Source organism: Nuphar pumila, chromosome 12 (assembly GCF_984573655.1).
Source record: "Nuphar pumila chromosome 12, dmNupPumi1.hap1.1, whole genome shotgun sequence".
Lineage (NCBI taxonomy): Eukaryota > Viridiplantae > Streptophyta > Magnoliopsida > Nymphaeales > Nymphaeaceae > Nuphar > Nuphar pumila.
This window is the reverse complement of record NC_143260.1, coordinates 3,209,702-3,237,328: the sequence shown is the minus strand read 5'-3', so window position 1 is coordinate 3,237,328 and position 27,627 is coordinate 3,209,702. Positions and strand designations below refer to the sequence as shown.

The 27,627-nt window shown below is 36.5% G+C and overlaps 1 protein-coding gene across 2 annotated transcripts in view; it reads right to left on the bottom strand.

The window, feature by feature from the left end:
- Window positions 1-11,272, bottom strand: part of LOC149819671 (protein EMBRYO SAC DEVELOPMENT ARREST 30-like) — a 29,534-nt gene extending 18,262 nt beyond the window's left edge. Inside the window, exons 1-8 of one of the 2 annotated variants that reach the window (XM_089982298.1) lie at window positions 11,016-11,272; window positions 10,041-10,286; window positions 9,853-9,937; window positions 6,597-6,667; window positions 6,433-6,521; window positions 6,086-6,329; window positions 5,055-5,167; window positions 3,949-4,039 (exon numbers count right to left, since the gene is read on the bottom strand). In XM_089982298.1, the coding sequence (XP_089838424.1) occupies window positions 3,949-4,039; window positions 5,055-5,167; window positions 6,086-6,329; window positions 6,433-6,521; window positions 6,597-6,667; window positions 9,853-9,937; window positions 10,041-10,217 (870 nt within the window). In that variant the 5' untranslated portion in view covers window positions 10,218-10,286; window positions 11,016-11,272. Of the gene's footprint in view, window positions 1-3,948; window positions 4,040-5,054; window positions 5,168-6,085; window positions 6,330-6,432; window positions 6,522-6,596; window positions 6,668-9,852; window positions 9,938-10,040; window positions 10,336-11,015 lie in introns of those variants that run through there. The other variant, XM_089982299.1, reaches the window with a different exon arrangement.
- Window positions 11,273-27,627: the final 16,355 nt, after the last annotated feature.

Below are 27,627 nucleotides of genomic sequence, written 5' to 3'. Positions count from 1 at the left end.
ATTTTACATACACATTAATGAATGATTTTGTTTATTCATGTATAAGGTTTTAAACATGTTTTTTTTGTGCATGACTTGTTTTTTTATAAGATTTATTGCACTCATCCTTGAGGAATTTATATGTTTTTGTTTCCTAAGCTCTTGAATTTTGAGTGCATGGTGATATTCTTGATTTACTTATAGGCATCTTGAATATTTATGCATCTTGGGTTTAAACTTTAAAGCATGAAATGCATTCGTATCTTGTATCCACTATGGATGCATGACATTTTTGTATTATTTGTTAACTAATATATGCATGTGTTTATACACGTATAGCATTGATCTATGAGTTTTTGAATGATAACATATTCAGGTGTGCAAATGATCTTTTTCAAGCATATGTTCTCATATAATTTTTTTTTGAAATTTGTGTGATCTATTTTGTATGAGGACATTATTGTCCTAATTTGAGGACGTGTGAATATTATATTTATTGTATTTGTGCTCATAGGCAGCCTATGCTCTTCTTGATTATGATGGTCTTATAGGTATATTATATACATGCTATACTAAATATATCATGTATGCATGTGAACATTTTGGGTGATCACTTGATGATAGCATTTTTGAAATTATGGTATTAAAGCATCTTTTTGCATATAGAACTTCATATGAAGTTGTTGTGCTTCTTGCATGGTCTCAACAATAAAATAATCTTATTTTTTATGTTCTTGAATGTGGATTTGTGAGAATTGATAAAATTAATATTGTATGGTCTTGCCTTAGTGGCATTGTGATTATTTCACTATTGGCTTTCCCTCTCTAATTACCATCTCATTGCATTCCTTATAAGGCTTTACGTCTTTTGCGCTTTTGATGCATATTATTGTGTCTTATATGTGGCCTCATGAGGTTTTTGGTGACTTGTTTGCATCTTGTCATATGATTGACATACTGGATCTTGTTTATAACCTCTTTTTGAAAAGTGTTTTTCGCAAGGTTGTTAAATGTGATGAGGCACAGCGAGGCGTTGAGCCTGCGCTTCGCCTCTGAGGCGTACGCCTCTCACAACATGAGACTATCAAGTATCCGTGGTAAACGAGCCTTGGAAAGCTGAAACCCCGATAATACGTATTCGACTGCATCAGAACGACCTTTGTTTAATGATCAGATTTGGAAAGCTGAAACCCCATCTGCAAATAATCAGATTTTTTTTTTATTTACCTTAGGCGCATCACTGCAACGCCTTAGTACCTTCAGCGTGCGCTTCGCCTCTGAAGCGTACGCTTCAGGTACTGAGGCGTACGCCTCTCACAACATTGGTTTTTCGAGGTTTATTTGTTGCCTTCTTTTGGCTATAGTTTAGTCCATCACTTTTTTTATTCGATGCATCCATTATTTTATTTGGCCTTTTCAAGGTGAGTTATGTGCACATCAGTGTTGTGGAGCCAGAGATGTTTGTTGGGTTATGTATGCACCTCTATATTTTGTCTGTTTAGATTGCCGGTTTATGAGTGCAATATTAGCGCTTGTTTTGGCTCTGGCCGACAGTTATTTGACCGTTAGTTCTATGAGTAAGTTGTATCACTCAATTGCTTATTTGGCACTTGTTGCCATATTGGTCCTTATGAATTAAATCTCATAATATTGCAAAATTTATTTGCCTTGATTTGAATATTATTTTCAAATTTTCTTGCTTATTAACATCAATTTGTTTTTATTACAATACTTTTACTTCTCATGGTTTTCTCCACTCTTTCCTCTTATTTGAGTGATTTTTTATTTTGGACAAGATTTTGTTTATCATTTTTACAACCATGGTTATGGTGAGTTATGTGCACCTATTGTAGCTGATTGTAATGATTGCAGTTTTACAATCACTTGTAAGGTGAGGGATGTACACCTCTTGTGGTTGTAGCTGATTTTTATTGTCAGTTTAGATAGCTGTTATTGTTGGTAGATGGTCACTAGTTTGGTTATTACTAACATTTGTGTATGATCTCTTGTCTGATGCGCTAATACACTTAAATTTTGAGGATGTTGAGTTGGTCAAAAAAGTGATTCCTTGTGGTGAGCAAACTATTGTTGAGGTTTGAAAATATCATTTTTTTGTTATGATTTGTTTTATGTGGGTATTTTAAAATATCTCCATGTATTTTCTAATTTTTTCCGTAGCCCATTTTCCCTAGCATGGAAAATGTTTTTTCTTTGAAATTTTTTCATGCATTATGCATTATTATGTGCATTAAATATGTTGTAATTGCATATTCGATTTATATGTTGAGGATATTTAGATTTGTTCCATGATGGTTATCTTTCATTGTTTTTGTATGAATTTAATTAAGTCTTCCTTTGTTGTGAGCTCCTTTGAGCTCTTACATTTAATATACATGGTGTTGTGTTTAGCTTACTATGATTAATGAATCGTACCTTCATTTAAAATGTTTACCTAAGCCTTTGGGACTTTATTTGTGCACAATTATTTATATCTTCTTGATATTTTATGTATAATATGTGCTTGTCTTTTGGACTTAAATGGTCAAAATTCTACTATGTTCAATATTTATGTTTTCTTGAAAAATATATTGATTTTATGGTTATGATTGTCTCAACTAGATTTCTTAAAAATTATTTTTGATATATATATATATATATATATATATTAATTTTTTAGCTTAATGATTATATATATACATATATATATATTATCTATCTACTTTAATTTGTCTTGTTCTTATTCAAAATATATTTTTTGAAACTATATACAATCTATAGCTATTCTTAACTTTTGTTGTGTTAAAACTCTTTTTCTTTTAAAACTATTTAGTTAGGATATTTTCCTTTGTGTAGTTAGAATTTTTGTTTTTTGTTCTCTCCGCAGGTTCTTAAAGATGAGGTGGGTTGAGAAAGTAATATTTTTGATGCATCATATCATGAAGATGGAGATAGCCAATGAAGGCATTTGGCGACGATCACCAATGAAGACATTCGAAAACTTGTATTTGCAAAATTTTTTTATGCGTCATAAAGATGGAGATTTCCAATGAAGACACTCGAAGACTTGAATCATCTCCTTTGTTTATCTTTTATTTACAAACTTCCGGTTACTCACCATGAGTTTGAGGGAAGTGTTAAGATGTATGTATATATATAATATATATATAATGCATATATACATTATATATTTATTTATCATTGTAATAGGTAAATACCCATTAGGTGTATTTTTGTCTTTTCACATATGTAATTTGTGCCCATTAAGGGCACTTTAGTCTTTTCTTTCTTTCTTTCTTTTAATTTATTTTTGTCTTTTTTTGGTTTGAGCTAAGGGCATTAAAGTCCTTAGCTCATAGAGACGTTGGGGGTGGTCCCAAGGGCTCGTGAGCTCCTCTTTGTCTATATAAAGGGAGTAATCCCCTTCTTGTATAATGATGCTTTTCCTAATGCATATTTTGTGCATTTTAGGATTAATAAAATTATTTTTAAGTGTGGAGTGTTCTCTTTCTTTGGACATTAGTGGCTCTTGTGTTTGAACCCTTTGTGGGTAGTGGTATGCCTCCAGTATGAGGTGTGAAAGCTCTTGTGATTGGGAGCTCTCTCATTTCCTTACAAAATTTTACCCACCAACATAGCACACCAGCTGCTCCACCCTTTTCTTCACAATCCACAGATCCCAACCACCACCACCTCCTCCCCATCCATGAGGAAGAAACATGAAAAACAACATAGGCAGACTAAACATTTAATACATGAAATCACATATATACTGGTGAACATTTCTACCACCAATGCTAATCCTAACCAACTTCCCTCTCTTCGTACTAATGTAGACATATCTGAATAAAGAACTTTAACCCATCTTATAATATAATTGTGTGCATGAGTGCATGAGTGCATGTGTCTGTGCCTATGCATGTGTATCTATGTATGTATGTATGCATAATATGAAGATCAAATTTAATTAACCTGAAAAAGCTCAGCACACCCATGATACGCAAGTGTCTCTCTAGCTAGGCCACTGTGGTAAGCTAGGTAAGGTTGACCTGAAGCTCGTAACCTGAAAAGGAAATGCAAATAACTAAGGTATGCAGCAAATAGAATCACAAAGGTACACTACAATTTTTGGAAGAATCTGCAGAAAGATGATGCCACCCCTTAAGGGATTTTCTCCGACTGTGAAAGACTAGTATTTTGCAAATAAATTTGTGACGGAAAGAATCAAGTACTTTAGCCAGGAAGCTAGGTGTTCACCAAATCCTTAGCAAATGCAAATGCGTAATCTGAAGCTTGTCATTCATAGTCACAGGTAATCCACAAACATTGTGCAGAAAGTTTACAAAATCCAAATAATTTAACTAGTCAAACAGTTTAGGATAGATTAACCTTGCCAAAATTAAATTTCAAGTCAAGACAAAAAAAAGAAAAATCATACCAGAAAATATTTGGCAATAAGTTAAAAAATGACAATTTTCTATAACAGCAAAACATGATGGGATTGTTAAAGTATATACATACATACATATATATATATATATGTATACATATATATATATGTATACATATATATACATATATATATACATATATATATATATATATATTTCTTGATGTAATAAGTAAAACCCAAAATGGGTATTTTAGTCATTTCACCTTATGTAATAGGCTGTCCCATTAGGGGCACAACAGTAAATTATTTTAGGTCTTTTAGGTATTTTCTTTTTTATATGTCCTTTACCCAACAGCTAAAGGGCATTTATGTTCTTTTTGATAGAGTTGTTGGGATCTCCCCAACGGCTCTATTTCTAGACATTGGGGAGGGTCCCAAGGCTCTCTCTTTCCTTTGTATATATAAAGGGGTAGAACCCCTCTTGTATGCTCATGTTTGTTCTCAAGCACTCTCAATAAACTCTTTATAATTTTTATGTTGTCTCTCTTGCCCATAAGTGGCATTGTGGTTGTGATTGTATCTTGACTCATAAGTGGTCTCAATTTGTGTATGTTGTACTTGCCCATAAGAGGCACTTGTTTGTGTTCATCATATTTCATTACAGGGATATGGCTACTGGTGTTACCTCTGCACCAAGCGATGCCCAAGGTCCTGAATCTCTGTCCGGAATTGAAGTGCATGGAATGCCACGCGGCATCTAAGTCTTTGATACTCTGCCATACTTTCTGGAAGCATGGGCTGCAGCAACATATAGTAAAACAGAATCAGCTGGTGAATCACATAACTTTTCCATAGTTAACCAAATAATTTATTCATCCTGTGACAAGCACAGTGATGAGGAAAAGTATCCATATGATCCATGCAACAGAGACTGAACTTTGTAAAGTTCATGCTAGAGAATTCCATATAGGACAATCAGAAGCAGAAAAGATGTAACCAAAGTGACAAACATGACCATGTGGAAGAGAAAAGTGCAGATTTCATGGAACACCCATAATGCTGTAACAAAAAGTGGAAAGAAGACATCTACAACAAGATGGACACCTGCACAGTTCAGCCCATACACTAGCTTGAACCAATAATATATTAATGTGCAGACAAGGTGAGAAAAAACTTCCTAGTGCTGAATAAATTAAGAGATACAAATCATCAGTCCTTTTAATACTTTGAATTTGACATGAGAAAGATAAACCTTCAAGCTAACAACCTGGCCATTGTTTAGTCTTACCCTACTGATATGGTGACTATTCCTTGAACATGCTCAAAATTGAACAAAAATCAACAAAATTGACAAATAAATCCTCCAAAGAAAGAACTCATTTGAAATTTTGAACACATTTTATGAGCTCTCAAATCTAGGTATGATTACTGGAGGAGTTTTATAGGTGCATTTTCAAGTACCATGCCTAGTTTTGCAGAGCAAGAATGTGTGGCAAAAGGTCTAGGATATGCAAACCAATTAAACTTATTTCCAAGGTTATGTTCTGAAACGTTAATAATCCACACAGGAAAAAGCAAAACAACACAAAAATAGCTGCTTCTTAGAGTAAAAACCTATTCATATCGCTTCATCCCTCCTAACTTGCCTACTACTGGCAGATAAAAGGTCATGTCACATTATTCAGTGGTTAATGACCCAGCAAACATTTTCTTTACCTGGAGACATCCTCCGTCGTATATCACAAGCTTGATAACATTCCATTTCTTTAATTTGAGCAAAACCTCATTCACATAGAAACTTAGAGGAGATGAACGTTTTGGTGAAATTGTGGGGAACTTGATTTTTTTCATAGCCTTCTTCAGATTGTCAGGCAAGGCTTTTACCACAATGACATCATTTTTGAGTGCTGCTATGAACTGGTCCTCGTTGTAAATATATGAAAAGCTCTTGAATTTATAACTGAAAAGTATGAAAAATTAGGGCCAACATAGAAGATACAAGAGGCCAAAATAAAGGTGTAATTGGAAAAGATGAAGAATCACATAAAAGTGAGAGAACAGACCTGATCCATTTCGATCGTGTACTTTCTTGTATCTCTGGAATGACAAGTGTAGCATTTAAAAGCCTCGTGACAGCAACAATATCACAAATCTAGAACATTAACAAATTACAAACACTCAAGCTTCAACCATCTCGTGAAAATAAGACTACAGATGGATGCCTTACTGAAGATCTTATTTTCTCAAACCCGCCATAGATTTTAACAAAAATGAAACCATTGCTTTGCTCAGGAGGACCTGCCACAAGCATTTCAAAAATAAGAAAAAAGAGAAGAGGAAAGATGGATCTCACAGAAAGAATTCTCCAGAAGCTGGGTACTACCAAAGAGCATAAACTAATAAATCAACAAGTTTTGCAGATGTCATGAAGAAACAGCCAAAGATTCCCATATTAGTGAATAAAGCTCTTTAATCAAAACATTTGTGGCTATATACAGTACACAACTGCCATAATATCTAGCAGTGACATAGAATGCAAACTCAAAAATCAGCACCAAAGAAATTGTGTTTGGCTAGTTTGGTTCTTTCAAGTATGCTACAGGCCACTAGGTCCTTTTCAGCAGTTATCTTTTGTGTGCAAATAGTACAAATGAAACATTAAATATAAGAGCAATTGCCTTCAAGATCACACAACTGTTACTGAAACTAGAAAATAATAAGCATCCAATACATAGACAGCTTTACTATTTCTAGCGAATAACAAAGCTTTTACTGAAAGATGCCCACATGCAGGATAGGTTCACAGTTGCTGTGTGTTTAGAGCATTGATAAAGGGCCCCACACAAAAAATGAAAACTTATGACCTTAAATTCAGAATGAATGTGATAACCAGATTTACGAGTTTCTCACAACCTTAGCAGTGGACACACACACACACACATCCACGTGACTCGGGTTGAGTGTGGTGGCCGGATATGTAAGAATGCTAACCTGAACAGTTGTGCCCTTCATTATCTTGGCACAGGAAACTCAAATTCAAATACCACTAAACACCATTACCGACACAACATGCCGCATGAATTCAGGAGAGCAAAACAAACACACACATACGCAAACACAGGATGAATTTGGTAGCTAGCTTTGTAAGTTTTTGACTAAAAAGTGTGTTCTGAACAGAGACACACAAAAAAAATCACAATGAATGCAATAGCCAGATTTATGAGTTTCTCGCTATATTAGCAGAGGATGCTCAAGATCTAGAAATTCCAACTATGTGCACCCCCACCCTTGCCGGAACACACACACACATGCACATACCCGTACACACATTCTCTATGAGGTCAGATCTAGAAAAAGTGGCTTGGGTTGTGGCCCTATGGCAACAGAACAGATGGAAAAGGTATTGCAAGTGAATTATTTTGCATCAAATTTTCTCAGCTGCAAAACAAAAAAATTCAACTGCTTTCAAGCCACAACAGTGAATGGACAGATAGCAAGGTGGCACTTGTCTTTGTGGACATTATCTCAATCACCTTGAGGCCATAATTACCACGTTCTTTACTTTCTGCAGTGAAACATGACCAATGACCCAACATGACATTCCAAGTGTACTCGAACTCTTTTGTACATCAAACAATTCTACCCCAGCCTACTGGGGACTGTGGACCATGGCAACCTGCAACTTGCAACCAGCAAAACCTGGTGGCCATCTTCGATATGCCTTTGGTGGAAAACTTAATCAAAATAGAAGAGAACTAAGAAAGGTAGGACTTCAACTAGTAACTCGCAATGAAGTGGCTGTAAATGGTGGGGTGGCGCCTTGAGGCGCAAAAGGCGCGCCTCGCCTTGAGGCACGGGCCCTCTGTGCCTCAAGGCGCAAAAAAAAAATCCAACAAGATTTCTAAGACATGATCAACAAGATTTTTGTAGGTTAATCTCATATATTTTTCAGTTATGCAATCAGTTTCTTAGTATATTACTATATTTTAACTTTTGTTGGTTAATCTCGTATATTTTTCAGTTATTTCAGTTATGTAATTAATTTCTTAATATATTTTAAGTTTTGTTGGTTAATCTCATATATTTTTCAGTTATGTAATCAGTTTTTTAGTTACTTTTATATGTTAATCTCATATTTTTTAGAATAATCTCATATATTTTAACTTTTGTAGGTTAATCTCATATATTTTCCAATTATTTCAGTTATGTAATCAGTTTCTTAGTATATTTTAACTTTTGTTGGTTAATCTCATATATTTTCCAGTTATGTAATCAGTTTTTTAGTTACTTTTATATGTTAATCTCATATCTTTTAGAATAATCTCATATATTTTAACTTTTGTTGGTTAATCTCATATATTTTAACTTTTGTTGGTTAATCTCATATATTTTCCAGTTATATAATTGGTTTCTTAGTATATTTTATCTTTTTTTGGTTAATCTCATATATTTTCCAGTTATGTAATCATTTTTTTAGTTACTTTTATATGTTAATCTCATATTTTTTAGAATAATCTCATATATTTTAACTTTTGTAGGTTAATCTCATATATTTTCCAGTTATTTCAGTTATGTAATCAGTTTCTTAGTATATTTTAACTTTTTTTTGTTAATCTCATATATTTTCCAGTTATGTAATCAGTTTTTAGTTGCTTTTATATGTTAATATCATATTTTTTAGTACTTATTTGAGATTTTCTATTTCTTATTGGTTGTTATTTCATCAATAAAGCATTTCTTTATTTATTTATATTTTTAGATATTTTTTTATAATTTTTTTAAAGTTTCCAAAAAAAATATTTGAGGCTTACGCTTTATGCCTCGCCTCGGTTTTTGGTGGAGCGCCTCGCTACGCCTCAACGCTTTTCACAACACTGGGTGGCACCAACCCTTTTCTCAGCAACCAAAAATTGCTGTAAAAAATATAGGTACTCGAGCTCCCTTTTCTCCAGCCATTTTCCAACCAATAAGGGTGGCTGCACGGTTGCAAATTCCAGCTACCTCCATGTGAACCCAAACTCTTTATTATTTTTTATTAACATGTCAAACTAAATTAAGTATAGATTTTCTATATATGCCCAGAACCATAGCTGCATTTTCATCAAAAACTGGCATGGCAAGTTCATGGAAATATATTAAAGATATTGAAATATGCTGATGATCTCAAAGTATCATAGTTGATGACCTTTAATGTTGTTTAACAAAAATATCAGAATATGACTGGCCTGGACACAGTAACTAGGATATCCACGTAAAGTTTCACACAAACCCAACAGGTTGAGCACAAACACAAGGCATCGTAACAGACAGGTACCACACTAGGTGTTTAAATAGGGGAACTTCTTTTTTCCATTAACTCACCGAACAGTATAAAAATTTCAGGTAGTTATCCACTCTATCCAGTCCCATCCATCATGATGAAAACAGCCAGAATGTTAAGAAGAAGAATAAATTTCAAAGACATGCGTAGGAAGAAGAATTACCTGGATAGCTAACCCTTGGAATCGCATATGGTATGAAAGACTCCAAAGATCTCGGAGTGCCCCATAGCCTTGCATACCGAGGATTCTGTAATGATAAAGATCGTTCACGATATATGCTGACATCAACTCTCTCAACTATTCAATCAGTTAAGCAGCAAGAGAATGCAAGAGGTTTACTTCAATAATACCTGTCTCCCAGTTTTGAGGGTATGATCTCCTGTGAAGAAACTTGATGTGTCACGGTAACGTGCTAGGTCACCACCAGAGAAATTAGCAAGAAGCAGGTGCACTAACAAAGAAAATATCGATAAGGAGAGCCCAAGGAGCGCTGCCCATTTGATCTTGGATCTGAAATTGAATACCATCTCAGCTGGTCAAGAACTACGGACTATTGTTGCAAGCTTTTCCAAGAACACGGCATGCGTACATATCCTCTGCACCATAAAGCAACAACACAAATCTCATTAATCAACTACCCAAATGCAGCAAGAACGATTGCCATAAAATTGAACATACGCATAGCACTCTTTGGGGAAACAAATCAAAGCCAAGAACCACAAATTTCATACAATTGTAGCGAAGAATTTACCACAAATGGAACGATAAGAATCAAAGTACCTTTAATTTGCATTTATTTTAATTTAAAAAAAAATAAAAATAAAAACTTCTCCAATTTATCCAAACGTTTTAAATCGACGTATCAGATCAACTCATAGATCACCAATCTAGACATTAAAAAGAATAAAAAAAAAAACGCCACAGCACCTCTTGTTCACTTCAAATAATTTAATTATAAATAGAAGGTTACCCTCTACATTGCTCTTTCAAAATTAATTGAGAAAATATTCAGTTGATTCAAACTCCCCATCACACTGAGTGAAACTAAGAGTAGACTCATCTCCACACAAATTAGTTACGCCATTTAAATACACCAACTAATCTAAAGAACACCACCTTACCTATATGGAAGAAGTATCAAGAAAATTCATAACCAAGTAAAGAACCAGCAAACTACAAAAATAAATAGGGAGAAAAGCCGGGGGGGAAGCACAGATGGGTAGAGTAGAAAAGCGCCTATTATTATGAAATTCACCAAAAACCCAATACCAAGAAAGAGATGGCAACAAGAAAATTTCGATAAAGAGCGCCAAGAAAAACCATACACATCTCGCGATTCCTTCGGAGAGACGACGACGGAAGCCAAGGCATCTCTACGACAATCGGCCAACAGAAGGAACCGGAGATCGATAGACCAATTTCGAGTGGCTGTCTTCCTTTTCTTTATCTCCCTTTGGTCCAGCGGATCTTTGCCTTTGTAGGTGGCGAAGGAACCCAACGCTCACGCCTTAACTAGTTCATCTGTTCGCCAAGAAACAGGAGAGAGAGAGAGAGAGAGGAGTCGGCAGAATTGGGAGAGAGGTCATCGAGTCGGAGCATGAAGCGTGGGTTATTTATTTTCTAGTACTCATAATCCTACAAATTACGGTCATTTTTAGATAAGTTTATTAAATTTTGGTCCTACCATAGTTTTAACCATGATGTGATTAAAATAAAGTAATGATTAGGTTAAACGAGATTAAAGCATAAGCATGCTTACTGCAGCCGACCTGTATAACGAGCCTCAACTTAGGCTTAGCTCGGCTCGGCTCGGCTCAGCTCAGCTCAGTTCAGCCTGTTCTTTGTTTTGTTTTTTTGGATAATCCAAAAGAAAAACCCTCCATCACCGGCCTCCGGTTGGTAAAACCTCCTACCATCTTCAATCTTGCAGCAAGGGACGCCACCCGTGGGTTTCAAACCTGTGACATCCGGTCAACTTGGTGACATTCACAAGTTGACCCCTACCAGATGAGTTGAGCCCTTGTGGGCCAACTTGTTCTTTCTTGAGAAGTAGGGATATGCATGGCCGGGCTAGCCGGGCCCAAGACTCTTTAGATCTTAGCCCATTCGGCTTTGAGCATGACTCAAACTATTCAGTAATGAGCTGGGTTTATGCCTAATTCCTAATGGGTCCGGGTTTGGAATGCAACACTTAACCCGATCCATTGGTTCAATGGGCAAAATGTTCAGCGAGTTGGTCCCTCGGACTTTTCATCCATTTTGACATTATCCGAGTGAGCTTAGAGAAGGTGACCAAGTTCAGGCTTTCGAGGTTGAAAAATGTTGGCTAAGTCATGGCTCAAGCAAGCTTAGTAAATGAGCTGAGCTCCAACTGGTCCGAGCCAGCTTTGACTTGTTTACTGTCAGTGGACTTGTGAAGAGACTTTTGACCTTTGAAGAAACAATGAAGCCTCCAAACTTAAAAGTTGTGCTCCAAGACCCATCATGTATTGCATTGACTCTTGTAAAAATAGTTGGTAAATTCAGCAACTATGGTGGGCCCCATTAAGCTTTTAGTCAGAAAGTCCATTTGTGGATTAAAATAAAAACAATTAAAAGCAAAATTATTGACAAGAATGTTAAAAAACTGAAAAATAAAATCTAAATAGAAAACAATTTTCTTGATGCTCCAATCAGAAAAGAACGACCACTGAACCAAAGAAAAGTCCAAAATCTACAACCAACGACGATAACAGAAGTTGGATTTATCTTATATGATATGAAAAAGAATCATGAAAAGTGGGACCCGATTACCACGTGAAGGTGCGTGAGATTTCCTATAAAAAAACCTCTCAACATAACTTTGAAGTTGAAAATATGGACTTGATATTTTAACCTTGACTGGATGGACTGCTTGTTTGTTTGTCAGTTTTTTTTATTTATAACCCGAAAAAACTGCATAAAACTCGGAGGCAATTTAATTTAATGTTAACTGGGTTGGATAAGAAGCTTTTGGGTCTAAACTTTTTTAACAAAATATGAGAAATCCTTTTAAGGCGCACTTGGATTTGACGTTTGTTTAAATATCGTAAGAATTACTCTCTCAACCAAATGAGAGAATGATTCTCATGGGCTTCATTCTTTCGCATCAAAACAAACATGAAGAAGTTGAGCACAAGAAAAGTCATTTTCTCATTTGCATGAGAAACAAAAACACAAGGGGCCCTTAGTGTCAAGTAGGTAATTGCAAATTCCCAAACGAGTAAAATGTGTTAGAAAAGTAACGAGAAAAATTCCAATATTTTTAAGAACCATAATTGTCACCTCTATAGATGGCAATTTGATCTATAATGATAGAGTTTATTTTTGACCTTAAAAGAGTTCTGAAGATAAGCGCTGCAACCAACAGGAGGGGGCGCATGGTTGGTAGGAGCTGTCAGTGCATGTCTCCTCTCCTTGGTCATTGCAAGTTCAATCCCAGTGGTACATTGAATAATAACTGGTGGGGTCTACCTAACCTCAGCTTTCTTCTAAAAAAAAGAAGATAAGCCCTGCAAAGATTTCCGTTATGAGAATCTCACCTCCGTTTATGGACCCAATTCGATTTCGTTCAGCATTTGGTAAGCCAATACAACATTCGATTATAATTGTTAGATCATATTTCAGATCACATCGTTTCCCAACCAACATCATGATAGATATCAGAACAAGTATCAATACGGTAATCATGATTAACAGTCGATCAAAACACAAACAAGGAGCAAACATGTTGAATTCCACAATATCAAAATCCAGACACATGCAAATGAACAGACAGATCCATAAAACATAACATAAATAACAAAAACATGTTAATATTATGTAATAGGCTAAGGCGTACGAAAGTACTTCCCTTAAAGAAGATTTGCTCCCACATATGGTGCAAATAGGGTCTGGCGTCCTTCCCCCAGGATACAGTAGCCTCGATGATCCGGATCGGTGCACTCCGACAATAGATCGTCCTTTGAAGACAACCTCTCGGAATCGTTGTTGCAAAAAGTCTTTTTCCGAAAAAACTCAAGAAAGAGAGAGAAAAAAAAAAGAAACCTTTCACGTTCTGTGAATGTCAGTATCTCTGTATAGTAACCCCCCTAACTTCACCCTTTTATAACCACTGAACGGTTACCAAAAGACGTGGAAGGGATCCATTACCCATCCTGAACGGATGTGACAATCCAACGGGTGCGACGATCCAATGGGTACGACGATCCAACGGATCGATCCGTTATCCATTCTGTTTTTTCTCTTTATTTTAATCCAAATAAAAGACAGAAAACCGGGGCAAAAAGAACATTGGACTTTGATTGGATATGGCCCTAAAGGGCCAATTACCCGAACCCAAACTCGCCTCAGCACAGCACGGCGCGGCAGGCGGCTGCGCGCGCGCGCGCGTGTGTGGTAGTCATCCACCCCCTTGTTCTTTGGAACAAGTGTTAGAGTCTTCATATAGGTTATAAAGCCCATAACTTTCTTGAAACTCTTCAATATGAGACTATTCCACATCATCAAGTCTAAACATACTCAAAAAAAGAGTGGTATACATTCTTTTCCATTATTTGAATTTCCTCTTCTCCTTTTCTTACATCCAACATTCCCTAACAAATTCAAAGAATGAAAACAGGAGGAAACCAAGATGCAAGATGGAGTAATCTGCAGCAGGACATATCATGCTTTCAGTAAAGGTATCTTCCGGTTTGAACCACTACCTTAGTTGATTAACTTTACCCCCACAGGAACGAAGTGAACTGAAGTCTTGAACTTGAACCTTTGTTTAGGAGTGTACATTAGCAACAACACGATAAATGTTCTGGTTGTAATCTTTAGGGGTAGCGCGTTAATGGTCATACGCCCGAATCTTGTTTCATGAGTGTCTTCAGGTATAACCCAATTCCTTAAATTGCGGCCACACAGTCACACTCACATAAGTGGGCTTCTCCAGAAATATACTGCTAACATCTTGCCTAAAAGGCTTTGAACCCATTTAGAGTTTTAACTCTTCCTTAACTTACAGCTACAACACCTTTCCAGAGTAATCAGGGGAACAAACACAGATACATAGTATCACATTAAGAAGGTGCTATCAAGTTCAACCTACAGCTTGTTATTACCATATTGAACCTACTTTGTAGGATCTCCACTCAGATAGGTTGGGTTGCTACTGTAGATGAACTACTGATGGGTTTCAGTCACATCCCCTCTCTGAATTTCAAGACTAATGACTTATCCAGTCATTTCGTTAATGGATCGACTGTGTTCTCTTTGGATCCAACATAGTCCATAGCAACTACTAACTGAGATACTAGTTCCCTTACAAATTTTATTTTGACTTGGATATGTCTTCTCTACTTTTAATTATATTTTGTGCTTTTGATTTTTGCAAGTGACCATATTGTCACAATGCACAAATATGGCAGGAATTGGTTTCCTCATTAAAGAAAGTTCCTCTAGAAGTCTCTTTAACCATTCAGCTTCCATTCCTATGACATCTAAAGCACAGAGTTCAGCCTCAAAAGTAGATCATGGCAAGATGGTCTGCTTTACTGATCTTCAGACGACTGCGTTGCCACCCAAGGTAAATACATACATTGTTACACCATAACTCCCAGAGTTCATGGCTATCTAGCTCACATCACCAAATCCCTCAAGAACAGCAGGGAATCTCTTGTAATGCAAACTCAAGAAAATAGTTTCTTTCAGGTATCTAAGTACATTGTTCAATGCCTTCCAATGAGTGCGATTTGGACAACTTGTGTATCTACTTAATTTTGTCACGAAGAACAAAATATCTGGTCTCGTGCAATTTGCAAGATACATCAAACTTCAAATAATCTGAGAATACCTTAATTAAGACACAGGGACACCAGTCGTATTCTTATGGAGAGAAATAGAAGGGTCATATAAAGTTGCTACAGATCTCCCTTGGTTATAACCAAATTTCTCAAGTACGTTCTCAACATAATGAGATTGAGAAATAGTTATACCATCAATTGAACGAGTTAACTTTAAGTCTAAGATCACATTTGCAACACCCATATCCTTTATGTCAAATTTACTACTAAGAAACGACTTAGTCTCATTCACAATTACCATATTGGAACCAAACAATAGAATATCATCTACATACAAATATAAAATAATACATGCATCACTTTTAACTTTGCAATAAACATATTTATCAAATTCATTAACAACAAAGCTAAATGATAAAATAACATTATCAAACTTCTCATGCCATTGTTTAGGGGCTTGTTTTAGTCCATATAATGACTTAACAAGTCTACAAACTTTATTTTCATTACCAGGAGCCACAAAACCCTCAGGTTGATCCATATAGATCTCTTCTTCAAGATCGCCATGCAAAAATGCAATCTTCATGTCCATTTGATGGACTGGGAGATCATAAATGAAAGTGAGTGCAATAAGCACCCTAATTATGGTCATTTGGGTAACTGGAGAATAGGTGTCAAAATAATTTATTCCCTCCTTTTGTTTGAACCCCTTGACAACCAGTCTCGCCTTGTACTTGTCAATTGATCCATCTGGTTTTAACTTTTTCTTAAAGATTTATTTGCACCCAATAGTGGAACTACTACGAGGGAGGTCAACCAGTTCCCAAGTATCATTAGAGGCAATGAAGTTCATTTCACTATTTATGGCTTTTTTCCAATGCCTTGCTTCTGGAGAAGCCATTGCATCTCGAAAAGTAGAATGATCATTCTCGATAAGGTAAGTGATATAATCACTTCCCAAATCCATGGTAATCTGTGGTCTCTTGCACCTTCTTGGTTCAACCACTTCCTCAAACTCAATTAGTCTAGGGTGGGAACAAGATGGCTCAACCCCCACATCTGTCATCCTTTTCACATGTTCAGGAATGAAACCAGAAGTTGAAGGTACATCTAAAGAAAAAAGATTCTGAGGTACACCAACTTTCATGGGAAATACATCATCAAAGATTGTAGCTTCTCGAAGCTCAACAATAGAGTTTACATCTATGTCAGATATCTCAAACTTAATTACTAAGAACTTATAGGCATAGATGTTCTCTACATAACCCAAAAAGACAGCATCTACGATTTTAGGACCCAGGTTCTTCCTATTGTGCTCTGGGACAAGTACCTTTGCAAGACACCCCCACATTTAAAGGTATTTTAAGCTAGATTTTATATTTTTTCAGAGTTCAAAAGGACTACTGTCCTTATGCTTTTGAGGAACTCTATTCAGAATATGACAAGCCGTATTCAGAGCATCCCCCCACATGTAGGTATATAATCCAAAACTCCCTAGTAGATCATTTATCATGTCAGTAAGGGTTCTATTCTTTCTTTCTGTAATCTTATTAGATTGAGGAGAATATGGAGCAGTAAACTCATGAATTATGCCAACAGATTTGCAATATTCATCGAGTTTGTTAGAGGTATATTCTCCCCCTCTATCAGACCTCAATCTTTTAAGTTTTCTACCAGTTTGTGTTTTTGCTTTATTCTTAAAAATAAAAAACTTATCAAAAGCTTCATCTTTTGATTTTATCAGATACACATAACAATATTTAGTGCCATCATCTATAAAAGTGATAAAATACTTTTTCTGATTTATGATTAACACTCCATTAAATTTACAGATATCTGTGTGCATCAGATCTAATATTTCAGAATCTCTAACAATCGTATGGAATAGTTTTCTACATTGTTTTGCTTGCACACAAATTTCACATTTTTTAGTTTTATCTATGGAATGCTCAGGAATTATCTTCAAGTTCATCATGTGTTTCACAGAATTGAAATTCACATGACCTAATCTATTATGCCATAAATCAGATGATTCTATATTATAAGCAACATTAGATAATGAATCAAAAGAAACATCATTCTCTAATTTATCACTGTAAACATTTTCAATATGAAGTTTAAATAAACCATCATCTAAATACCCCTTGCCAATAAAGGTTTCAGAATATAAAATAATAATTTTATTACATTTAAAATTGAATTCATAACCCTCACTAACTAGACATGAACCACTTAAAATGTTCCTTCTAACTACAGGCATATGGTGCACTTTGTGTAAAGATAGAACTCGTCCTGAAGGAAACTTCAGATCCACGCATTCAATCCCTAACACCTTTGCAGTCGTTGAATTGTTCATAGCCACGGATCTACCTGTAGCAGCCTGGTATGAGACAAAGACAAACTTATCAGCACAAACGTGTACATTAGCGTCAGTGTCAACCAGTCACTTAGTTGGCTCATAAATATGATAGATTTGCAGGTTAACAGAAACATACCCAGTACTGGTACCAACAACCTCAGTCACCATATTGACTTGAGATGTTCCATTTGTGGTCCCATGAGCCTTGGCCTTCTTAGAAGGGCATTCCTTAGCCCAGTGCCCAACTTGTCAACAGTTCCAACACGGTTTGTTCTTTGCCTTTTTCTGGATTTTGGCCTTAGGTTTAAATTGTTTTTTCATTGTAGATTTCAGTTTTTGTCCCTTGCCTTTAAAAGATTTGCTCATCATGTTCACCTTAGGTTGTTCAATCGACATCATGGCTATAGCTACCATAAGATCATCCACGGATATCTTCCCTCTACGGTGCTTGAGAGGCATACCAAAGTCTACCCAAGACTTAGGAAATTTTTCCACGATGGTCATAACTTGAAACTTCTCAAGAAGTTTCATATCAGCCTCAGCTAAACTGTGGAGCAACAACAGAAACTCGTGTGCCTGTTTAGTGACAGACTTGCCCTCTACCATCTGATATTTCAGAAACTTGGCAACCGAGTAGTTCTCAAGACCTTGGTCTTCGGTATTTTACTTTTTGTCAAGTTGATCCCATAGAGCTTTAGCAGTGGTAGACGAGGAACAGTATACATCGAACAAGGTATTGGATAGAACCAACAGAATGCAATCATGACATATATTGTCCTTCTCTTTCTACTCAATAGTCGCATTAATCGTGGCAGGATCAGGGTCAGTTTCAGAAACTGAAGGGCAGTCGAGTTCCAGAACAGATAACAGACCTATCGTCGTGAACCAGATTTTCATACGTTGTTGCCAACGCTTGAAATTCTGATCGACAAATTTTTCTGGCATACCGGATATGTCCACTGTTGATATAAAGCCGAATGCAATCGACATGCTTAGAATCTTCTCTAAGACTGTTAGATCATATTTCAGATCACATCGTTTCATAACCAACATCGTGATAGATATCAGAACAAGTATCATTACGATAATCATGATTAACAATCGATCGAAACACAAACAGGGAGAAAACATGTCGAGTTCCGCAATATACCAAAATCCAGACACATGCAAATGAACAGACAGATGCATAGAACATAACATAAACAACAGAAACATGTTAATATTATGTAACAGGCTAAGGCATACGAAAATGCTCCCCTTAGAGAAGATTCGCCCCCACATATGGTGCAAATAGGGTCTGACATCCTTCCTCTAGGATACAATAGCCTCGACGATCCGGATTGGTGCACTCCGACAGTAGATCGTCCTTTGAAAACAACCTCTCAGAACCGCTATTGCAGAAAGTCCCTTTTCGAGAAAACTCAGGAGAGAGAGAGAGAAAGAGAAACCTTTCATGTTCTGTGAATGTCAGTATCTTTGTATGGTAACCCCCCCTAACCTCGCCCTTTTATAACCACTGAACGGTTACCAAAAGACGTGGAAGGGATCCGTTACCCATCCTGAATGGATGTGATGATCTAACGGGTGTGATGATCCAACGGATCGATCCATTATCCTTTCTACTTTTTCTCTTTATTTTAATCCAAATAAAAGACAAAAAATCGGGGCAAAAAAAACATTGGACTCTGATTGGATATGGCCTTAAAGGGCTAATTACCCAAACCCAAACCCGAGCCCGAGCCCGAGCCCGAGCCCGAGCTCGGCTCGACACGGCGCGGCGGGCGGGTGCGCGCGCGCGTGTGTGTGGTAGTCATCCCAACCCCTTGTTCTTTGGAACAAGTGTTAGAGTCTCCATATATGTTATAAAGCCCATAACTTTCTTGAAACTCTTCAATATGGGACTATTCCACATTATCAAGTCCAGACATACTCTAAAAAGGAGTGGTTCTCATTGTTTTCCATTATTTAAATTCCCTCTTCTCCTTTTCTTACATCCAACAATAATTGGATGCTTAATTATATGGTTTAGATTCTTTGCTACCAAATCTGAGAAATACATGTAAATAACGAGATCTGGTATGAGCTTGTCACCATCCGTATTCGAATTCGTTTAGCTAACATCTGATTAGTCCATTATGGTATTGGCCACGTTATATCCCTAGACACAATGTATGTGAGTAAACACCCTAAAAATTATTGTGCTTGTATCTGAAAATTTGAATTTTTTTGTGAGAAAGTATTTTTCTACTAGATTGCATGCACAAACAGCTATGGAAAATATGCCCTCTCTCTCTCTAGCATAAGGACAATATGGAAGCTTCACTACTGCACCATTTGCTCTAATTGGCAATGCCACAACACCTGATACAGGGTTGGATGACTTCATCAACTTCGCAGAGTAATAAGTCTGCATGGAATGGCCTCAAAATGGTTCACAAAGAGATGGTGGCACGAGAGAGGCTCATGAAATTTCATGAATTGCAATTATGATTCAAAACTCCTACTAAGGGTGTGTTTGAATTGCGAACAACACTGAACAATTCACCTGTTAGTTCTCACATTCTAGTGACTAACTATATATAGGATAGTATTTGCTACCCTCATGGGTAAGGAACACCTTAGTTGAAACTCATAAAGGGGTTGTTTTGACCAAATTTGACTTTGCAGCATGGTCATAATAGCAGAAATCTACCCTTGGATTGTATTTTTTACATAAAAATACAAATTTTAATGGTTAAAATTTTGGTACATTGTAGGCCATTGATTTTTTAACCGCCGTAAAATATGACATACACATTGGAAAAACATGATCAAGGTCTGATTTCTGCTAAACCTAACATGTAGATCACATCCAGAAGGTCAGATGTTTAAAAAAATAAATAAATAAAAACTTGGCAAATATTGGTGACACTATAGAGTACGGTATTCCCTAGTTGAATCTCATAGATGCATGCTTTATTTGGCTAATTTGATCCTAGAATAATTTACAAAAAACACTACCTTTTGGCATATTCACAAATATATGCCAAACCTTTCTGAAATTACATTTAATTGACTCACCTTAAGTTTTGTATATCAAACAAGTGCCTAATACTAGGCTTTGTTAAATTAACCATAGTTAAAATGGAGGTTAACCACATAAAAAGTCGGTTTTACCTTGTTAAAACCATTAGTTCATTTGTTTTTTTTACTTTGTTCTTTCATTGATCCTTCAACCCAAATGAGATCTCTGGCTCAGCAAATTCTAGTGATTGATGTACACATTTCAAGCATATTTTGGTCACTCAACCCTAGGCTCTAGCTCAGCTGAATTGAAAGAGTTGTAGGATCATACGTCCATCAAAAACTAAAACAAGATCGATAACATGCTCTCACTAAATGATGAAATCATAAACAGAATAAAACCGAAAGCGGAAGCTATACCTGAATCCATAGTGCTTCGATTGATCGTTGATGGGTATGATCTTCCAGAACCTGTATATTTAGCCATTTTCATTTCTTTAAACCTGATAAGAGAGACTGAATCTCTTCTGATAATAAGGAGTCTGAATAGGGAGGACCTTAATATAAAGTTTGGGGACCATAACTTAATGTATTTAGGACTCTGTCTCAACTCAACCCATTGTAGAGTTTCAGATAGGGCAGGTCTCTCCACATAGTGTTCCATACCATTTGAGATACCACAGGGTCCATCCGGATTAGACCACATGAACCGAGCTTGAGCCTAAGACAAACTTACAATGTGTGGTTTAGCGTATATAGGCCCACATGATTTTCTAACATCTCTCACTTGGGCCACATACGTAACCTTATAATCACACATTATAACCTTATAAGCTAAAAAATATTGTCTTATCAATTGATATCTCTTCCAATCCGGTTCATTGATCATGTCAACATAAAACCAAAGCGGTCTTCATTACAAATAACGTAATTGGACCCATCAACGATCATGTATATTGACATAATCAAGTGACATGGATCAAGTATGGATGTGAAGCATAGAAATTACATTCAATGTGATCAAACATGCCTATTTCCAACTGGTCCTTCTTGAAAACTTAGTGAGATCACAACATAATGAGTACATAATGCAACTAAAACTTTAACTTTATACCAGAGTGGCAAAATAGTACTTTATTATATCATAGAATGTCTAAATACAAACTCACACTAAACTAGCTTATCATAAAATGATAAAACACCCATGTGAGAGTATGCTTGTGAAAGACCTTGGGTGACAAACCTTTAGTAAGCGGATTCACAATCATGAAGTTTGTGTCAATATATTCTATTGATATCTGACCATTATGTACTCTTTCTTTAACAACAAGAAACTTAATGCCAATATGTTTTAACTTCAATGAGCTCCTGTTGTTATTGAAATATAGTACTGCTGAATTATTGTCACAAAATAACTTTAGCGATCTTTCAACATTGTCCAAAATTTGCAGCCCTGTGACAAAATTACGTAGTCATATCTCATGGTTGGATGCCTCATAACAAGCCACGAATTCTGCTACCATGGTAGAAGAAGCAATGAGTGTCTGCTTGGAACTCCTCCAGAAAATAGCTTCACCCAACCAACAAAAAAACATAGCCTAAGGTGGATCTGTGACTGTCTTGGCATCCCACAAAATCAGAATCAAAATACCCAATGATCTCCAACTAATTTGACTTCTTGAATGTGAGCATGTAACCTTTTGTTCTTTGCAAATACCGCATAACCCGTTTGGCTGCTTTCTAATTATTCATACATAGGTTACTAAGATATCTGCCTAGCATCCCAACATTATACGCTAAATTCGAACGTGTACACACCTGAGCATACATGAGACTCCCTACAGAAGATATATAAGGAATCTATTCCATAACCTTAATTTCAGACTGGTGTTTGGAGCACTAAGCGAGACTAAACTTGTCTTCTTTAGTAACAGGAGTATCCCCTAGTTTGCAATCCTTCATGCCATGCCTTTCCAGAATCCTTTCGATATAGCTCTTTTGTGATAATCCAAGAATACTCTGAAAACTGTCTTGATGTATATGGATTCCTTATACAAAAGCGGCATCCTTAAGATCTTTCATTTCAAATTATTTTGTCAAAAATCTCTTGGTTTCGTGCAGTATGCCTATATCATTACTGGCAAACAATACGGCATCCACATACAAAATCAGGAAAATAAATTTACTCTCACTGAACTTATGGTATATGCATTTATCAACCACATTCATCTCAAAACCAAACTAGAGGACAACTTGATAAAATTTATGATACCACAGACGAGAAGCTTGCTTAAGTTCATAGATGGATTTCTTTAGTTTGCAAACCATTTTCTTGGCATCGCCTAAGACAATATTCTGATTGAACCATGTATATTGTTTAATCGATGTCCCCAGTAAGGAATGCAGTTTTAACATTCATCTGGTGCAGCTCTAAGTCATAATGAGCCACAAGTGCCATCATAATTAGGGATGGCAGTGGACCGGGGAAAAGTGGGGGCCCGCTCCACCTCGCCCCATTTGGATCGAGGATGAAGGGTATGAAACGGGGATGAAGGCGGGGACGAAGGTTAAAATCCATCCTCATTCGGGGATGGAGGCGGGGATGGACTTACACTTTTCCCTGCCATGATCCCCGCCCCGTCCCCGCCATGATTCCCTCCCCACCTCGCCCCATCCCCAATCCTTCTAAAGGATGGCAATAGACTACGGGGAAACAGGGCCCTGCCCTGTCTCATTGCCGTTTGAACCGGAGATGGAGGACATGAAACGTTGATAAAGGTGGGGGTGGAGGTTAAAATCCATTCCCGTGCGGGGATGAAGGTTCTAATCTTGAGACAGGGCGGGGGTGGAGACTCTGTCCCCCGCCCCCGCCGCGGTCTATTGCCATCCCTAATCATAATCCTAAAAGAGTCTTTCATAGAAATCAGAGAGAAAGTCTCTATATAGTCAATGCCTTTCCTTTGAGTAAACCCTTTTCCAATGAGACAGATCTTATATCTTTCCACATTACCCTTTGAATCCCTTTTGGTTTTAAATATCCACTTGCAACCAATGGGTTTCACACCTTCAAGTAATGGGATAAGATCCCACATGTCATTGTCACTCATGAATTTAATCTCCTCATGCATTGCTTCAATCCACTTTTGAGAGTTAGAACTTTATGTGGCTTGATGAAGGTTGATTGAATCATCTTTCATTAGGCCAGTATCACCCTCATGTTCCTGTAGAAAGATAATATAATTATACAAATTTGTTATTCTTTTCTCTCTAGTGGATTTCCTTAATGACACTGGTTCTTGAGGTATTTCTTGAGGTTGTTGAGTTTGAACTTCAGAAGTAAAAACTTGATTTTGAATAGGGAGATCTAAAAATTACCTCGATACGAATTTGTGGAAACAATGTCAGGAATGAGAATCTGATCATTGTCATTCACAACTGTAGGAAGAGAAAGAGGCTCTTCTTCAAAAACAATGTCTTTTACTTTATCACTCCCCCCAAACTCAACACCCTCAAAGAAACAAGTGTTTTCTGTTTCAAAAAAAGACTTATTCGTAGGGTCATAAAACTTATATCCCCTGGACCTTTCAGAATACCCCACAAAATAGCAGCTAATCATTCTGGAATCCAGTTTCCTTTCATATGGCTGGTACGGCCTAGCCTCACTTGAACATCCCCAAATATGAAAATATTTTAGACTAGGCTTTCAGCCTGTCCATAATTCATATGAGGTCTTGGTTACTGCTTTAGAGGGTACCATGTTCAAAACATAGGTTGCAGTGTTCAATGCTTCTCCCTAGAAGGACTCTGGTAATGTAGAATAGAAATCATACTCCTTACCATATCCTTAAGAGTCATGTTTCGTCTTTCAACAACATCATTCATGCTAGGGGTGCCTGACATAGTATACTGAGGGACGATCTCACATTCCTCTAGGAATTTAGCTAAAGGCCCTGAACGTTGTCCACATGATCTTTCATATTTGTCATAGTACTCACCACCACGGTCAGATCTAACAGCCTTAATTCTTTTTCCAAGTTAGTTTTCAACTTCAGCCTTATATAATTTGAACACATCCAGGAACTGAGACTTTTCATGAATTAAATATAGGTACTCATAACGAGAATAGTCATTTATGAACATAATAAAATATTGTTGACCATTCCAAGAAGTCGTAAAAAAGGTCCAAAAATATTTGTATGAATTAGTTTTAAGACGTTTGTTCTCCTTTCAGCACTTAATTTCCTTATGTTTATTCGTTTTCCTTTTATACACTCAACACAAACCTGAAGGTCACTGAAATCAAGGGAATCAAGAATTTCATTGGATACAAGCCTTTCAATTCTTTGTTTAGAAATATGGCCTAAACGCTAATACCACAACAAAGCAAAATTCTCATTTGTTAATTTTCATTTTGTACCACAAGAACTTATTTGCAAGGTTTTATTAAAGAGGCAATAGTATCAAGCATATAAAGGTTATCAATTGTAGATAAAGAATCGGTCCCAATAAGATTTGAATCAAGAGACAACTTCAATTCATTATTTCCAAATAAACAAGAATAACCGTATTTGTCCAAAATGGAAATAGAAACAAAATTTTGCATAAAAGACGACACAATAAATATTTTTTTCAAATCTAAACATTTTTCAGTCTTTAATGACAACCTAATGTCCCTATTGCCTCGACTTCAATTGTTTCTTCATCGCTCATATAGATGAATCTTTTAGCATCAATTAGCAGTCGACAACTTAAGCTACCCTATAAACACACACTTATGTGAGTGGTAGCACCAGAATCCATTCACCAAGTGTGTTCGAGCACAGAAGTCAAATTAACTTCAGAACAAACCAAAGTAAGGAGTGTATATTTCTTCTCACGCCAAGCATGATACTTGGTACAATCCTTCTTCCTTTTGCAAAAGAAACAACTAGACTTTGGGTCCTGATGTCTTTTCTGTTTCTTCTGTGATTGAGGGTCAACTAGAGCTTCCTTTGTCCTTTTCTTTTTCTTGGACATGTTCTTAGAGGTTACTACTAGATGAGCACTTTCAGTATTTTCTTGCTTTATCCTATCCTCTTCTTGCACACAGTGTGAAATGAGCTCATTAAGAGTCTATTTTTTTTTTACAGTTATAACTGACCTTAAACTGGTTGTACTGTGAAGGAAGGGATATCAAAACCAAGTGCATGAGTAAGTCCTATACACCTTATACATTTTATACTACAAGTCATTTCTTACACCCCTACGGAAAGAAGGGTCACTTTCTCTTGAAAGCTACAGAGAGAAAATGCTTCCTTATAAGGGAAAGTTTGAACCCATTTTGATGAGAAAGTTGTTTTTTTTTTTCATTTATCATGCAGATCTTATTACATATTTTTTTCATAAAGATATTTGTTTCACCTTCTTATGAGATAGGCCCCTTCTTTCCTACTAAAGGGCATGAATCAAATGACCTGTTGTGTTTCTCATATGACTTCTCGTTCTTTCATCAATACCAAGTAGGGGGGGCGGGGTGCCCTCCACCCCTGCTTCCATTGCCACATGGGCTTTGATTTAACCTCCATCATCGCTTTCATCCCCGTATGGGATTTTATTTTAACCTCCATCCCCGTTTCATGTCCTCCATCCCCACTCCAAACAAGGCGAGGTGGGTCAGGGCCCCATTTCTCCCTGGTCCACTGCCATCTCTAAAGGCATTTTAGTTATTTTACTAACGATGATCAGGGGTGGGGGAAAGCATAAGTCTATCCCCACCTCCATCCCCACATGAGTTTTGATTTTAACCTTCATCCCTGCCTTGGTCCAAACAGGGTGAGGTGGGGTTGAGCCCGTTTTCCCCATGTCCACTCCCATCCCTATTACCAAGTACCAACTTTATCTTTAGAGTCTGGATCTTGTGTTATCCTTTTGCTTGAAAAATGGCTGTTGTGTTATTTGGGTCTATTTTCTTTGACATAAAAAGCTTGATTTTTTATTGGTTGCGGAAAAAACTCAAATTTTGCATCATGGAAATTTGGTATATTATTGGTTTTTAGTTATTCAATAACCTATCTAACTATAAAATAAAATGATCTACAATTCACTTTTACTAAATAAACATTAAAGACCACATATGTAGGGCCTAATTCATAAAGCACTCGGTAGAGTTCCACCAGAGTCTTCACAAAAATTAATATGGTAAATATTGAGATAGTATCATTAGAACCAATAGAACTCTAAAAATATTTGATTTTATGAAAAATAAGACACGATGACATGTAAATTTTCAAAATGTTTAATATATAAATATACGAAAATACTTTTTTAATAATAAAATACAAAACCTTAAAAAAATATTATAGTAGTAAAAATGTTTCATGGCAAATGTTAGAAAAGTTTTAAAATATTAAATCTTGATTTTGTTTACTACCAAAAGTGTTTTGAGAAAGTTTAGTCTCATATCTAATAGAGAAAAGTTTTTCAAGAGGTTTAAATAGAGAGTTTGTTATTTATTCTTTACTTTGGTAAGCCTTGAATCTTTATGTGGATTGCGGACGTTGCTGCGCATCGTGCAACAATGGACGCGTCGTTCGCACGAACGCACGCACGCACGCGCGTGTGTGTGTGCGCAAGGGTGCTTGAGGCGCAATGTGGCGTTTTGATGGTGCACTTTGCACACTCGCAGCGGTACGAGGTGCATATGAGGCAAAAATGTCCATTTTGATTTTTTGGTTTTGAGATATCTGGCCGTTTGAAAGGTTTTAATAACATTTATATTGAGTTTATGGC